Source organism: Giraffa tippelskirchi, chromosome 5 (genome assembly GCF_054371585.1).
Source record: "Giraffa tippelskirchi isolate mGirTip1 chromosome 5, T2T-mGirTip1v1.2.pri, whole genome shotgun sequence".
Taxonomy (NCBI): Eukaryota; Metazoa; Chordata; class Mammalia; order Artiodactyla; family Giraffidae; genus Giraffa; species Giraffa tippelskirchi.
The window spans coordinates 19,018,423-19,034,779 of NC_137279.1; the positions used below are offsets into that span (position 1 = coordinate 19,018,423).

At 34.2% G+C, this 16,357-nt stretch overlaps 1 protein-coding gene across 9 annotated transcripts in view; it reads right to left on the minus strand.

Moving 5' to 3' along the window:
- Positions 1-16,357, minus strand: part of CEP350 (centrosomal protein 350) — a 147,280-nt gene that overhangs the window by 101,301 nt on the left and 29,622 nt on the right. For all 9 annotated transcript variants that reach the window (XR_014052384.1, XM_081485854.1, XM_081485851.1 and 6 more), the window contains 6 exons: positions 13,891-14,513; positions 9,955-10,068; positions 7,181-7,294; positions 2,854-3,000; positions 966-1,624; positions 67-188 (listed from right to left, as the gene is read on the minus strand). Coding sequence is in view for 8 of the 9 variants with exons in the window: in XM_081485854.1 (XP_081341980.1) it covers positions 67-188; positions 966-1,624; positions 2,854-3,000; positions 7,181-7,294; positions 9,955-10,068; positions 13,891-14,513 (1,779 nt within the window). In the remaining variant the exon portion in view is untranslated. The remainder of the gene's footprint in view (positions 1-66; positions 189-965; positions 1,625-2,853; positions 3,001-7,180; positions 7,295-9,954; positions 10,069-13,890; positions 14,514-16,357) is intronic.

Below are 16,357 nucleotides of genomic sequence, written 5' to 3' on the forward strand. Positions count from 1 at the left end.
TAGATCACTATAGTAAATATCACGGAAAGAAAGAACCATAAGTATCTTTCATTCTCCCCTTTTTACCTGGCAAGAGGCTGTGGAGGTTCTGACAGAGACATGTCACTACTGGAAGATGCGCTTGGGGGACGTTCTTGCACTTTGTTTTCTTTGTCAGATTCTCCAGATGGCTGATACCCTGGTCTGGTCTGTAAGAAAAGGATATTTTTATCTGACTCCCACCATAAAGACACATTCAAAAAGCACTTAAGATAAATATTAAGTCACTTCAACTTTACAAAGATCATGAAATGCAGGAGCTGTTTTCCTCTCAAATAAAACCAATTTAGTTTGTCTTAAAACCAGCCATTACGGTTAACAGCAAAAATTACACCTGAAATCCAACAAGGGCACTTACAATTCACTGTGTACTTTGGAGGAAATAATACTCTTTCTAATTCTCTTTTTCACCTAATAAGTGGAAATACTAGCAGTACTTCCCCTTCTCAGAGTTGTGAGGATTTACTGAAACTTAAGCCGTAAAGCTTTTAAAATGGTAAGTGGCACATGGCATAGACTCAAACGTTATTCTTACTATCCTTAAAAACAAAATCAATACTCATAAAATTAGCATACTATAATAGAATATTCTCTAATTTCAGCACAGATAACAAAACTAGGTTTTTCATTATTAACGAGTCTAACTTTGCTCAGTAATACAACAAAAACTAGGCAAGAATATAACTAACCAGAAATGAGACAGATCAACAATCACTCTAGGAAACTAACCGAGCACTTGTTTTCAATTGTATTTATCAAATTACTCTGCATATAGAACAAACTTCATGAAAGGCCATCATTATTATAAATACTGTCTGAACATATGTCCGAATATTAGGAATGGTGAGTAATTTTTAAATATTATAGCAAGTAAGTTTTTCCTAACCATGAATTACCTCCCTTTATAATTTTGTCAGTACCATTACCTGTGTTTCCTGCATAATATGTTGATGAGTTGGCTCTTCAAGCAATGACTTTTCTAGAAGCAATTTGGAGTAAGTTTCTTGCAGTCGCTTAGCTGCTGATGGCTCAGAAGGAGGCACATTTTTCACTTTAGTAAAGGCTTCTTTCTGTTTCCGGTAGAGCTCCTGTAATCGTTTGTTCTTCTGCTCAGTGGCCTCCTTTTGGGCCTTCTTCTCCTCATTTTGCTTCCTCTTCCTTTCTTCCTGCTGTCTAACAATGTACTGTCGTACCTCATCTGTATCATAGTGACGCTTTTTAGAAATAACAGGGGGATCTTCATTAGCTGTTATTTTGTCAGGTTTTCTTTTTATTGGGCTATGACTTCTAGGAGCTTGTATGGATGCTGATGACTTCTGATTCTGTAACTCTCCTGTCTCTTGTCTTGTAGTCTGAGCTGCTGAATCCAACTGGAGGTCATCAAGAATTCCACGAATTTCAACAGGTAAAAAGTCCTTATTTAAGGCAGCATTTGCCTCCTGTTTATTATCTGGAAGAGATGGAGCTAATTTCTTTACATTATTTTCTGACCGAGCTCTACTTCTTGAACGTTCTGAGTTTCGTGGACAATGTCTATGTGAAACATCCAATCTAGGATCCGACTCTGCTCTTCCAATATGGCCCCCTGCAAAGTATGAAAATTCTATATTCATTTCTAAGATTTACTGCATTAAGGAGAAAATTAGGAAATTTCACTTTAACTCAAATATCTTAAAGTCTTCTAAAGAACATAAGAAAAGAAACACAGAGAACAATTCTGATACTCCATAGAAACTGTACTTCCTCAGCCTTTTTTAAAAGTACATCTTTTAATATTTCTGAAAAAAGGATAATCTTGCTATTGATGTGAATATTTAACTATTAATAGAGAATTATCAATATCAACTATTAACAGAGAGATATTAGTTCTCTCCCATATGCATATTTAATGTTACTATTTATCTCTCTCCCCAAATCCTCAATCAGTTGTTAAAAAACTGATGTTAGGCTGCCACAACTCTCCAATGAATAACAGGAAAAAATTCAATATATAGAAAAACAATCATTTTATCAACTAAATGTTTGCTGATGTGGCTTAGTCTTAGACTGACAATGGTATGAGTTTATTTATAAGTCAGATAAAAAGAGCAAATACAAAATATGTATTAACTTCTCTATATCAAATAGCATTTCTTACTGAATCCATATCAGAAGCTGAAATTGAGGCAATTTTTTTCAACTGAAAAGAAAAGCTGGCTTGTAGATATTTATATTTCATTTTCTAAAATTAGTGTTCATGAAAAAGTAACTAGTTATTTCAATTGGCACTCGTGACATTTTAAAAAGAGAATGGACTTGAGTGTCAAACTAGAAAGCTCTGGATCTAGATCAAATTTTGTCACCCACTGACTGTATATCCTTGAGAAAACTCACTTCTTTCTCAGGGCTTGTTTCCTAATCTGTCAAACAAACAAACAAAAAAATCCAACCTTGTGAATGTCTATTTCTGCTTGTATCTATGGAGATAAGACAGATTGGACTTAATCCTCTAAAGGTCCCTAATAGTCTAATAGGATTTGATTATATGATGCCTTGCTATTTATTCATAATGACAGCTAAATATAATTACTATAACACAAACAGTATTCTTAATAAGGATCAACATAACATCTATATATGGAAATTATCCATAGCCAAGCCCAACAGAACATTTCTTCTTTTTTAAGCTACATTCACAATTAAAAAGCAAAATTTTAAAGGGTATTCTTAAAAGAGTATTTTCACCTCTCAAAGTACTTACACAAGCAACTTTTAATTGCTTTGCTCAACAATTTAAATGATTAAGTAGTTTAACTGATTAATTTAACTGCTCACCAGATTTAGTAGTTCTTTCTCTTCCACTTCTGTCACTTGATGCTGCTCTTCGCTCTTTTTGCTCTAATCTAGGTGCAGGACCAAGAATTTTCTTTACTAATTTTTGTCCATCTCGCCAAGAAGATGTACTAATCAGATGACTGCTACCTAAAAAAGAAAAGAAAGAAATATATATATATATGTATAATTTAAAACTTAAATTTTAGCTGTAAGAAGTACCACTTACTTAACCATACAAGTATTTGTAATTAATCTTTTGCTTATCTTATGCCAAAGTCAAAATATTTACAATCTAATTTTATTTTTAAACTCAAGTCCCCCCAAATCAATTAATGTAGTCTGTTTAAATTTTTATTTACCCACACACCTCAAATACTAAGTGTAAAATGCTTTGAAAGTTAAGTACCAAATATTAATGAATTATGAAACTTTAAGAACCAGGGTACCAAATGCAACAATTTTGGCACAGAATAAAAATATGTCTTAACTATAAGAGTTTGGTTCACCAAAATTAGTACAGTACCTGACACAGTAAAATGTATGTCTGCTGAATGAGCAAATGACTTAGGTGAAGCATAGAAAAAAAAACCTTAAGGAAACATGTAACAAAGAGTTAACAGTGATTACCTTTGAAGGGGATGGTTATTATAGAGAATTTCACATTATATTTTATAGACATATAACACATTACTACACATTACTTTTTAACGCATAAAACAATGACACTCAGAAAGCAAATATCATCAATGCTTTAAATTGCCATTATAGAAGTTCATAAAAATAAAAGTATATTCCAATAAATACAGCTGTTTACCAAGAGAAAAAATTTTCATTTATTAGCTTCAGATGGTAAAAAAAATTAAAATTAGACCATTATTTCAAAACAGTGACTTAAAAAACAAAAAATACCATGAAAGACCATTTATAAAATAGAAACCATTTTAAAAAACCTGAAATAAATATGCAAAAGTGTTTAAATACAAAGCAATATAAAAAATGTAATGGAAATGAAAATAATGAAGTAATACTTTAAACCTAATTAAATTAGAAAAAATACTTTTGCATTCATACCCAAAGCTGGTAAAATTATAGTAAACATCACTTTTACTATGCTTGTTGAAATATCAATGGATATAGTTTCCTTTTTAAAAAATAGTATCACATGTCAAATTGGTCATTTCCCTTGATCAAATAATCAAAGTAATAGAAATGTATCCAATAGAAAGAAAAAAATAAATGACAATGTTCACTGTATTATTTTCATAATATCAGAAGTAACCTAAATATTGAATAGTACATAAACTATGTTTCTATTAGGAGTACTGTGTGGCCATTTCCAATTACAATTTCTATAAGAAATAGCAGAAATGTTCTTGTCCTAAGATGCTAAGAGAAAAAGACAAAATCTTATAATACAATGACTATAATAATCTACTACTGATTTTAAAATTACTGTAAGGAAATACACAAAACTACTAGTCCTTTGTTTAAGTAAGAGCAGTGGTTTTTATCTGTTTTTTTCTATTTTCCAAGCTTTCTGTGATACTTTATTACATCTATAATTTTTAAAAATATTTAGAGTATCATTTAAAAGTTTAAATGAAAGTAGTTTTAATGAAAACATCTATCATTAAAAAACATGAATTATAAATGTGTACTATTTACTTTAGAAATGCTTTTGCACCTTGCTATTAACCTTAAAAAGTTAATCTAAAATATTTAAAAGATTGTAAGTCTATTGTTCAATCTATTTATAAGATACTTCATGTGCTTAAGCAAAATGGGAGAACAGGTTTCTCTTCAATTTCAGCTTAATTTTCTGAATCAAGAGCAAGCAATCATGAATATGCTGGGTAGTTATTTATAAATGTTGGCTTCCAAATATGCTGGGTGGTTATTTCTAAATTCTGGCTTTCTGGAATAGTCCCATGCAGTCACTGGTATAAAAAGAGAACTTTTACTATAGATAAACTCTTAAAACAGCTTTAACTCAATTTAATGACTCTCTGTAGCAGTCACTGCCACAGTACACACACGGCAGAATTAGCCCACCGCAAACCTGGATAAATACAATCCAAGATCAGTATTTACAAGTTAGAGTGGTCCCAGTGCTTCCTTTCAAACTATGTCCCTGACAACAATATCACACGAAAAACACTGTTACATTTTTTTAATGTAAGAATTAGTTTAGTTTACACCCAGGTAATTCCTATTCCTATAAAATTTTATTTTTTTATTGGTATATAGCCAGGGTCTTTCTTGTATAACATCTGCAATTAACAATGGATGTCACAAAGTTATTTAGCACTATTTTGATTAGTCTATGATCAAAAAAAACAAGATCATGGCATCCGGTCCCATTACTTCATGGCAAATAGATGGGGAAACAATGGAAACAGTGGCAGACTTTATTTTGGGGGGCTCCAAAATCACTGCAGATGGTGACTGCAGCCATGAAATTAAAAGATGCTTACTCTTTGGAAGAAAAGATTTGACCAACCTAGACAGCATATTAAAAAGCAGAGACATTATTTTGCCAATAAAGGTCCGTCTAGTCAAGGCTATGGTTTTTCCAGTAATCACGTATGGATGTACGAGTTGGACTGTAAAGAAAGCTGAGTGCCAAAGAATTGATGCTTTTGAACTGTGGTGTTGGAGAAGACTCTTAAGAGTCCCTTGGACTGCAAGGAGATCCAACCAGTCCATCCTAAAGGAGATCAGTCCTGGGTGTTCACTGGAAGGACTGTTGTTGGAGCTGAAACTCCAATCCTTTGGCCACCTGATACAAACAGGTGACTCATTTGAAAAGACCTTGATGCTGGGAAAGATTGAGGGCAGGAGGAAAAGGAGTTGACAGAGGATGAGATGGTTGGATGGCATCATCGAATCAATGGACATGAGTTTGAGTAAACTCCAGGAGTTGGTGATGGACAGGGAGGCCTGGCGTGCTGCAGTCCATGGGGTCACAAAGAGTCGGATATGACTGAGCAACGAACTGAACTGATTAGTCTATGATCAGAAAAATAAGCACTTGGTCAGAAACCAGTGCCCCATCACTCTATTTTCATGTTTTTATAGGACTTTGTATGTTCCCTATCTAATTATTTGGGGGCTTCCCTGCAGCCTCAGACAGTAAAGAATCTGCCTCTAATGTGGGAGACTCGGGTTCAATCCCTGGGTCAGGAAGACCCCCCGGAGAAAGGAATGGCAACCCATTCCAGTAATTCTTGCCTGAAGAGTCCCATGGACAGAGGAGCCTGGTGGGCTACAGTCCATGGGCTGGCAAAGAGTCGGACACGATGGAGCAACTAACACTTTCATTTTCACTTTATTCAATATTCATTACACTTTATTATAACTACATATCTACTTTTTTCCTGACAAGATTCTACGTTCCAGGAGGGAAGGGGCTATGTGCATCTTGCTTACCACTATACTGCCTAAGCTTAGAATATCCCAGTGCCTTAAATAAAGCAAATATATTTGCATAATGAAATGTTTGAGTTGTCTCCAAACTGAAAGTGACAAGTTTCCAACTTTCTCCACTCCCTTGTCCCAAATTACTCAATGACCTAAATATGATACACTAAACATCCATTTTCAATACAGCTAGAAATAATAATTAGTAGTAGAGAAATTACACCTAACAATTGAGTGTTTACAATGTGTCAGGTACTATACTGAGTACTTTTGGTATTAACTATTTTAGTTCTCACAACCTATGAGAAAAGTTACTAGTGGTTTCCCATTTACAAACAGGGAAACCAAAAGACACCAAAATTAACTCAATTACCAAAGGAACAAAGTTAGACATGACAGAACCAGTGTATAAATTCAGGCAATCTAGATTAAGCCTAAAATGTTAATCACTTTAAAGCTTGGGAATTCTCTTTTCCCCCATCTTGATTTATTCAGAGTCCAATCCATTACTAGCACAGACTGCCAGGTTTTTCTTGTGCAATATTTATTCACTCATAAGTGAAGAAACTTAGCTACAGGCATAAGCCATCCCTCTGTATACAAAAGTTCACTATATAAAAATCATTACCTTTAATTTAGTTAATTTCTATTAAAAAATAATGACAGAAAAAACGGGGGGCACTGTTCAGTATCATGGTGAACATATTTATGAGTGTATACATATATGAGGATTTATCAGACTATATATTCTATATATGTCAATTAACCTCAAGAAAACACACATAAAATGATACATAAAATATACTGAATTTTTGTATGTGTCCAATAATAAGAACATTTATTTCTGAATAGATGGTATTTCACTAATATGTAATTTTAAGATGGGCCTGATATTGAGAAAACCAACCTGTTTTGCATTCTGAACTTGATAACTGTGCTATCTTTTGGACTTTTCGTACTGGCTTGACCACTTTCTTCTCTTTACTTTTTTCAGCTGGTTTTTCTTTCATAGAGCTATCATCTGAAAAACAGAAACATTTATAGCAAATATTATAATGAGTGCTATTGACCCACTCATCCTCCCCCCGGTATGAGAAACCTATATAGAATACATGGTTCAGGCAGGGAGAGAGAAACCTTTGCTATTTCTTTGACTCAAACACTGCAATGTCAAGTCCTCTTACAGAAAGGTCTAGAGATCATGATTACTCTACTGTTAGGTTTCAATTCTTTGTTTTTGTTTTTTTTTTTCAGGAAACCCCTGAGACACTCACCTGGTTTTCACAAACTGAAAGAAGCTACAACAATAATGCTTTCCAAGCTAGATCACAGCATTTAGAGAATCTCAGAAGTAAGCACTTTCACAGATTCCTATTTTCATTTAAAAATTCCCACTTAACTGCAATATTCATGAAATTCTAGAATAAAACTTTATAAAATACTCAATATTTCTAGATTAGGCCCTTTTATGATTAGGCTAGTGAAAAACGTCAAAGTATTTCACATATAAACTACTACTCACTAATTTTTAAATTCCAATCTGCAGAAATAAACTGACTATACACATAAATTTGAAAATTAATCTCAACCACAGATCTGGATAAATGTACTTTAAATATATATAGAGCTCTGCATTCTAAGCAAAGAAGTAAGTGTGATTCAAAGGCCCTGAGGCAGGAGAATACTTAGTGTCTAAGAAATAGCAAGGAAATCAATGTGAATGAAGTGAAGAAAGAGAAAAGCAGTAAGAGTTAGGGTCAAAAGACATAACTGAGGGCCAGATTACATAGGGCTTTATAGGTCATTGTGAGAACTTCAGGTTTTACTCAAGAATAGGATGAGAAATTTTTGAGCAAAGGAGTGACATGACCTAAATGATATTTTAACAAGCTTACTCTGATGGCTATGATGAGAACAGATTCATTAGAAAAAGAGCAGAAGCAGGGTAACCAGTTAGAAGGCTACTGCAGTAATCCGGCCAGAAAACTGACACTGGATGGCTCGAACCTAGGTGGTAGGTGAAGGGGATTATATTTTAGAGGTATTTCAGACAATTTAGATATAAGGTATGAGAGAAACAGAGTGATCAAGGATGACCGAGGATTTGGGACCTGAATAATCAGAAGGATAAGATTTACTCTCCAGTAAGACGGAGAGACTACCAGAGGAATAAGTTTAAGGGGTGTATACCATGACCTCATTTAGTTAGCTAGCTCCATTTTTGGATATATTAAAGCTTAAGAAATTTATTATACATCCAGGGGGAGGTGCAGAGTTAGCAGCTGGATATGAATCTGAATTCAGAGAAGTCTGGTCAGAGACATAAATCTGGGAATCATCAGCAGAGAATATTTAAAGTACTGAAACTTGATGAGCTTGCCTAGTCTGTATATGGATAAACAAAAAATTTTAAAAACAATAAAGGAAAAAGAAAGGGATGGAAGAGAACAGAAAAACGAAAAAAGAAAAACAATGTGAAACACAGATCCAAGCACAGGGACCAGGACATTCCAATGTTCAGAGATCAGATAGTTGATTAGGAAAAAAAAGAACAAAAAAGAGCACATAAACTTAGGAGGAAAACTAAACACTTATGGTATCATAGATAAGATTCCAAGTGAAGAATTTCAAAGATGAAGTGATTACTGATATCCAACGTTTCTGAGAGAGACTTTAGTTTTTGGGCTCCAAAATCACTGCAGATGGTGATTGCAGCCATGAAATGAAAAGACACTGGCTCCTTGGAAGGAAAGCTAGCTATGACCAACCTAGACAGGATATTAAAAAGCAGAGACATTACTTTACCAACAAAGGTCCATCTAGTCAAAGCCATGGTTTTTCCAGTAGTCATGTATGGATATGAGAGTTGGACCATAAAGAAAGCTCAGCACCAAAGAACTGATGCTTCTGAACTGCGGTGTTGGAGAAGACTCTTGAGAGTCCCTTGGACTGCAAGGAGATCCAACCAGTCCATCCTAAAAGAAATCAGTCCTGAATATTCATTGGAAGGACTGATGCTGAAGCTGACACTCCAATACTTTGGCCACCTGATGCCAAGAGCTGACTCATTGGAAAAGACTCTAATGCTGGGAAGGATTGAAGGCAGGAGGAGAAGGGGACGACAGAGGATGAGATGGCTGGATGGCATCACCAACTCGATGGACATGGGTTTGGGTAGACTCGGGGAGTAGGTGATGGACAGGGAGGCCTGGCGTGCTACGATTCATGGGGTCGCAAAGAGTCAGACATGACTGCACGACTGAACTGAATTGAATACATATTATTCCGTTCCAATAATATTCATTATTCTTCCTGCTTTTTGCCCTCACATTAGTATTTTATCTGCTGCCCACCAAATTACTGACCATTTCAAAGATCTCAGAGGGCTAGTAAACTTCAACTAGACTCTTATGTTTCCTTCAAATCAGACAAGCCCACTCAGAAAGTCTCTTAGTTTAAAAATAGCCTAGTTTCTGTCTTTTCAGCTATATATGCTAATTTAACCCTGGAGCAAAGCCTAGAAGCTAAGAGTCTTGCGACTGACAATATCACTACTTAAGTATACCATGCATTTAGAAATGGGAAATAACTTTAGTTTGGTAACAATTTTATGTTTCAGTATTGCAGCTTATGTAGTATGCATGATAAAACACTCAAAACCTAGGAACACTCTACTCTCACCTGCAAAGTGAAGTGCTAAGTCACGATACAGTTCTCTACTCATGTTTTGAAACTCAGCCTCCTGCCACACTTTCCCATCAGGTGTTCGAATCTTGGTCTCTGAAGGATTGAAGCCTAATATATAACCAACAATACAAAACATTCTTATCAATATTGCATTCAAAGTTTTCTTATATTCTTAATTTTAAGTGAAATAAATTAATATACTATAAAATTCACTCTTTTAAAGCGTACAACTCCCTGCTTTTTAGGATATTCAGACAGTTATACAGCTGTCACCACCATCTAATTCTAGAGCATTTCATCACCCTTAAAAGTAACCCTGTACCCTTTAGCAGTCGCTCCCCACAGCACTCCCTCTATTCCTTGCCAACTACTCAACTATTTCCTATCTTTATAGCTTTGCCTATTCTGGACATTTCCATATAAACAGAATTCTACAATGTGTGGCCTTTTGTGTCTGGCTTCTTTCACTTAGCTTTTATTGTTGAATGATAGTCCGTTGTACAGATATATCAATGTTTGCTTATCCATTTACCAGTTGATGAACATCTGGGCTGTTTCTACTTTTTGGCTATTATGAATAATGTCATTATAAACATATATGCACAAGGATGTGTGTAAATATACCTTTTTCAATTCCCTTGGGCAGTATATCTAGGAGTGGAATTGCTGGGTCATATGGTAACTCTTATGTTGAACTCGTTGAGGAACTGTCAAAATGTTTTCTAAAGAAGCTGCACCATTTTACATTTTTACCAGCAATTTCTCCATATCCTCACTTGTTATTGTCTTTTTTATTATAATCACCCTCATAGGTATGAAATGGTATCTCATTATGGTTTTGATTTGTGCATTCCTAATAATTGAATGTTGAACAGCTTTATAAGCTTTTAAAAGAGGAATGCATCATTAGCTACCACATAATGTATTAACAAGTGCTGTTTGGAAAAGTAAGCTTCAGTTAGACAAAGCAATATACATTTGTTCAAAAAGACTAGAAATGGAGAAGAATCAAATTAAATGATAAAAGAATGTCAATTATAAATTATGGATATCAGAGAAACAAACTACCTTTTCAAGTCTGAGGAGAAACAACAATACTCACTCTTCTTTTCTTTGAAGACAGGCATTAATCACTACCATCTATCTGATTTTGCCTATGGCTGAACAAATGGACAAGCTTCTGTCTACACAGGCAAAATCAGACAACCAAAGTGTGGAAAACAGTTCCTTAAAACATACTTGTTCAATTTCTCAACAAACATTACACATGTGCTATATCCTAGAAATTATCATTCTAATTTCCTACTTCAAATTTATCACTACTCCTTAAGAAATCTACTAAACTTAAAATGCTACTTTGCAAAAAAAGATAAAGTAATGAATATAGATGATAACCAGAATAGTAAAACGATTTGTATTTTCAAATGGCTCAACTTACCAAAGAATTGCCATTAAATATTTTGTAAAAATTAAATCAATTTAATGGAGTCAAAAATTGGTAAAAAGCACTTTAAAAGTGCTAGATAAAATGTTACTGGTAAAATAATTACACGTCTAATAGAAAATAATCTATTCAGCTCTTACGACAACAGCATAAGCTTAATTTTACCTGAAATTTGTACCACAGGGCACACACAACTATGCTTATAGCTATATAAACAAAAAGTTTATAAACATAGTGTTTAATCTATTGCGAACTACAGTTTATAACAAGAAAGTGTGGCAATTTCATGTAACCTATCTTCCTCCCAACATTTCTTACCCTCAATTCCATATCTCTACATTCAACTTCATCATTTTTTCTTCTCTTCTCTTTAGGAAACATTTATCTTTATGGGAGCCTTTCTTTATATTTGCATCTTTACTTATAAGTTAACTTTAAGCAGTTTTCAGTATCTACATCAGATTCTCTTTCTGTTCCCCAGTTTTTATTTCCATTCTCTTTGTGCACATTTTTTCTTACTAATTGAATTTATTGAACAGAATAAAAAATTTATTGTGCATTTGTGTCCAAGACACTGTGCTAAGTTTTGAAATAAAATACAGATGATCAATATAGGCTCTTAACCTTCTTGGGCACTGAAACCAGAAAGAAAAAGATACGTAAACCACTAAGTATAAAACAAGAAAGAACCACTATGTTCACTACTTCAAATTTTAAACATATACACACATAAATGTAATGTGTTTAGAATGGGTTTCATACACTAACAACTATATAAAAGGACAAAGAAAAATCTTCTTTCTCTCTCTTCTCTCTCATTTGTGTAAGAGAAAATTATCTCTGGAATGACACATAAATTGTTAACACAAGTAACCTCCAGAAAGGGGACCAGGTGACTGGAGCACAAGAATGATACAGCTTTTCAGTGTATGTCTTTTTCGTCTTTTCAACTGCAAATCAAGCGAATGTATTAAGTATTTAAACAAATGAAATTAAAATGTCACTTTAGAATACAGTATATTAAGATACTTTTAATTTATACTGACAAAAAGTTAGAAAAATAGTTCTTCACTGTTGGAAAAGATAAATCAACTGCTCAGGATACCACTGGAAACCATATTCTGTTATGATTTCTGAAATGTATACCATATTTCATTAGTTAACCTCATAAAAGTTACATTCATAATATATTTTAAGATGGAAACTAAAGTATTAAAACTAGTAATAAAAGGAATATACAAAATCTAGTCACAACTCAAAGTCATACTTAAGATTTTCACTCTGATCCTTTAAGGTTGCTTTCTTTTCTTATAAATTATTAAATAAAACACAGATTCAAATAAACCATCTTAACTCTGCCTTAGTGGAAGAACTTTTGAAACTGCAGACTTTGACTTCTAGAATGAACAAACCTTAAAGGTACAATCTGCATTTAATGCGTCTGAAATAAATATAGCCAAAGTTTTATATAATCACTATCTTAGAATCAGCAAGAACTTCTGACCCCATCATTTGCTAATTGCTCTGTCAGTAATGTGGACAATTTCTACATGGCACACAAACAACTTGAAGGATAAGAAAGAATTTTATTAAGGGAACTACCCACAATTTTATCATAAATTATCTAGAATAAAATGCTAATTATCTATCTTTAATTCATAATGGATATTACTAGCAAAACATCATAAAAAAACTGATACACTGTTCAAACTGTAGATAGTTAAGTTTGTTCTGTCAAAATTAACAGAATAAACCAATCTTGATTATATTTTGATCTTCATACATTTATAAATACTGAACTTGAAAAAATATCCACAAAAGAAAGGCCAGAATGGTAGGAACCTTAAGACAAAAGTCTAACAGAGTAACCTCATCAATGAATCAAAATTTACATGGATGACCCTGACCCTGTGAAAATAATTTCAGGAACATAAAAATGCAAACTACTAAAACCACCATATATAAAAACTTGAGTTCAGCTGAAAGCAGAAATTCTCTCTGAAAAGCATCTTCTCAATGGAAATCTGATTTATTGTTTTCTTAAACATGGAGAAAACCACTGTCAAAATTCTAAGGTTAACAAAACAGGATCAAAATGTCAGTGCCAAGATATTCTGTAACCAAATATTAACTAGCAGTGATTGAAATATCTTTCAAACATTGCTTTTGAAAGAATTTCTAATAACAATCGAAATACAGTGGCAGAATAAGAGCAATATTCTTTCAGTTCTCTGAAATTTATACTAATTTTTATTTTCTCTTTTGTTCAACTTATTAAAGGTTCATAAAGTAGGTCTCAAACTAAAAAACCTCTTGAGGGATCTGAATCTGCATTTTTAGCACGCACTTTTGAGTTAATTTTTTTATGCATTTGATTTGAGAATCACCCCCTATTCTAAAGATGATCTTCTCTACTCAAATAAATGCTAGGGAAACAGGGAGACAAGGAGGCAAGAAAAGAGAAGATGCAAACACTGATTACAAACCTTTATATGTTGGAGCAGGTGGTGCTGTTGCCACTTTCCTGACTTTTGCTGTCACTGAGCTATCAACATTAACAACCATTACTGGATGGTCAATATGACCCAGATTCTGGCCCTGGCCATTTGTGTCTTCTGAGTGTTCCCACTGTTTCCTAATCCGCTCCTTGAGTTTTTCCAGTTTGACATCATGTTGTCGTCGCTTTAGGATATCTAATCTTTGGGAATTACAAGTACTAGAAGAAGACGGAGAAGAGTCAGTTAACCGTAACACTTTTGAATCAACGTTATGGCCCATGTTACACACAGAAGACTTCAAAGTGTTCTCATTTCCTTTTGTTCTATTAGGTGTTTCTTCATCACTTCTCACGGCAGCTGCCACCTTAATCAAACATTCAGAATTTTGCAGTGCATCAATTGTTGGTCGATCGTTTAAAAACCTAACAACTGTATCATTGACGGCAGATGATTGGGAGCTCTCAAAATCACAGCAAAGTATATTCCGATCTTCTCGACTGCACATCAACCGGTTCCCACTCTCAGGGTTCTCTTCATTAACATCCACACAATATACATGCTTTGACTCTAAATGGCTGGGACTTATACTGGATGGTGTGCCATGGACTTCCCTATTATTAAAAAATAATAAGCTTTAAATAAAGAATACAAAAACCAGTCATACAAACTGAACGGAGAACTCTAAGTAAACATTAGAGACCCCAAAACCTAGACACTCTAGTAGGTTAGAAATAACAAAATAATCATTACTACTATTAAAATTCAATGCTCAATGCCTCCTGGGTATCAAAGGTTAGATTATGGCAAATAATCTAAAGCATAATGTGCATATAAAATAAGAACTATGCAAAAGATGGATGCAGAGATTTCCTTAAGAACCCCAGAAAGCAGAATTACAATCTGACTTTGGATATTCACTCGACACTTACTACCAAAACATACATTTTACTTCTCCATAAAATCTTAAAAACTAGGGGAAAAAGTTCTCAAATTCTGGCATTTCATATATATAACTTCTAAACAGTGTACAAAATTAACAAATAGATTGGGAGTAGAAATAAAGTGGAAGTACAATAAACATTCACCTCCAAATAAATGTGGTTAGTAAAGTGGTTAAAGTTAGTTTAAATCTCTCTGAACTACAGACAACTTTGTTGGCAGCTTCAAATTATGTAAAGCATGTCTAGAAATTTCAGAGTAGGCAAAGAAGACTGGACACAGCCAAAGCACACATCACAAAGTCCATATTCTCTACTCACAAAAACACTAGCAAAATTATTCTTTCAGAAACTATTTTGATTTTACGTATCATTCTAGTAAGTTATATTTTAGAAACAGAAGCAGTTATTAAAAGGGAGATTAATGAAGACAAGCCTCAGCAGTAGGAAGAAGACATGAAAAACTACCCAACAAAATTATAAAAACAGATATAACAATCATCTGGACCTCCAAGTTCTGAAAGAGTAGATGTTTGCCACATGTGGCAACTGAGCACTTGAATGTGCTTAATCCAAACTGAGATGTGTTGTAATGTAAATCACACACCAGATTTTAAAACATTAAAAAATAAAGACTGTAAAACATGTTTGGGTGTGTGCATGTGACTAGTAAAAATATTTAAATTACATATGTGTGGTTTACTTTAATGGTGCCATTGTATATTACTGATCCAAATCTTTCAGTTTAGGCATAAAACTCTAAATATCACAAAAATTATTAAAGTCATGACTCTATTACAGCAAAATATGGCAATTTTGCAGCTATCATGAGCGCATGAGTGTGTGCTAAGGAGACAGTCTATAGCTTTCATCAGATTCTCACTGGGGTCCATGACTCAAAAAACATTAGACCCTCCTCTAAGAGGCTGATGATTAAATAAGATGGGGGCTGAGAACTGAGTTCTGCAGCTTCCACTAGAGATCAAGCCTAAATTCAATTATTTTCACTATCTTGACCAGACAGCAACAACTCATTGTTGAAATAATTAAGGTCTAAAATCAGCACATGCAGAGAATAAAACAGGAATCCCTGGTGGCTCAGCAGTAAAGAACCCACCTGCCAATGCAGGAGATGTGGTTCTATGCCTGGGTCAGGAAGATGCCTTGGAGAAGGAAATGGCAACCTACTCCACTATTCTTGCCTGGGAAATCCCATAGACAGAGAAGCCTAGCAAGCTACAGTTCATGGGATCGCAAAGAATTAGATACAACTTAGCGACTAAACAACAAGAGAACAAAATAAAGTATAAAATGGTAGGTTACCTACATGTCTTAATTGTAAGGGAAGGACAATTAACCAAAAAAAGTAAAGTAGGGACTGCCCTCGTAGTCCAATGGCTAAGCCTCTGCACTCTCAATGAAGGGGGCCAGGTTCCATCCCTGGTCAGGGAACTAGATCCCACATGCTGCAACTAAAGATCTCAGCAAGCCACAACTAAGACACAGCAGAGCCAAAT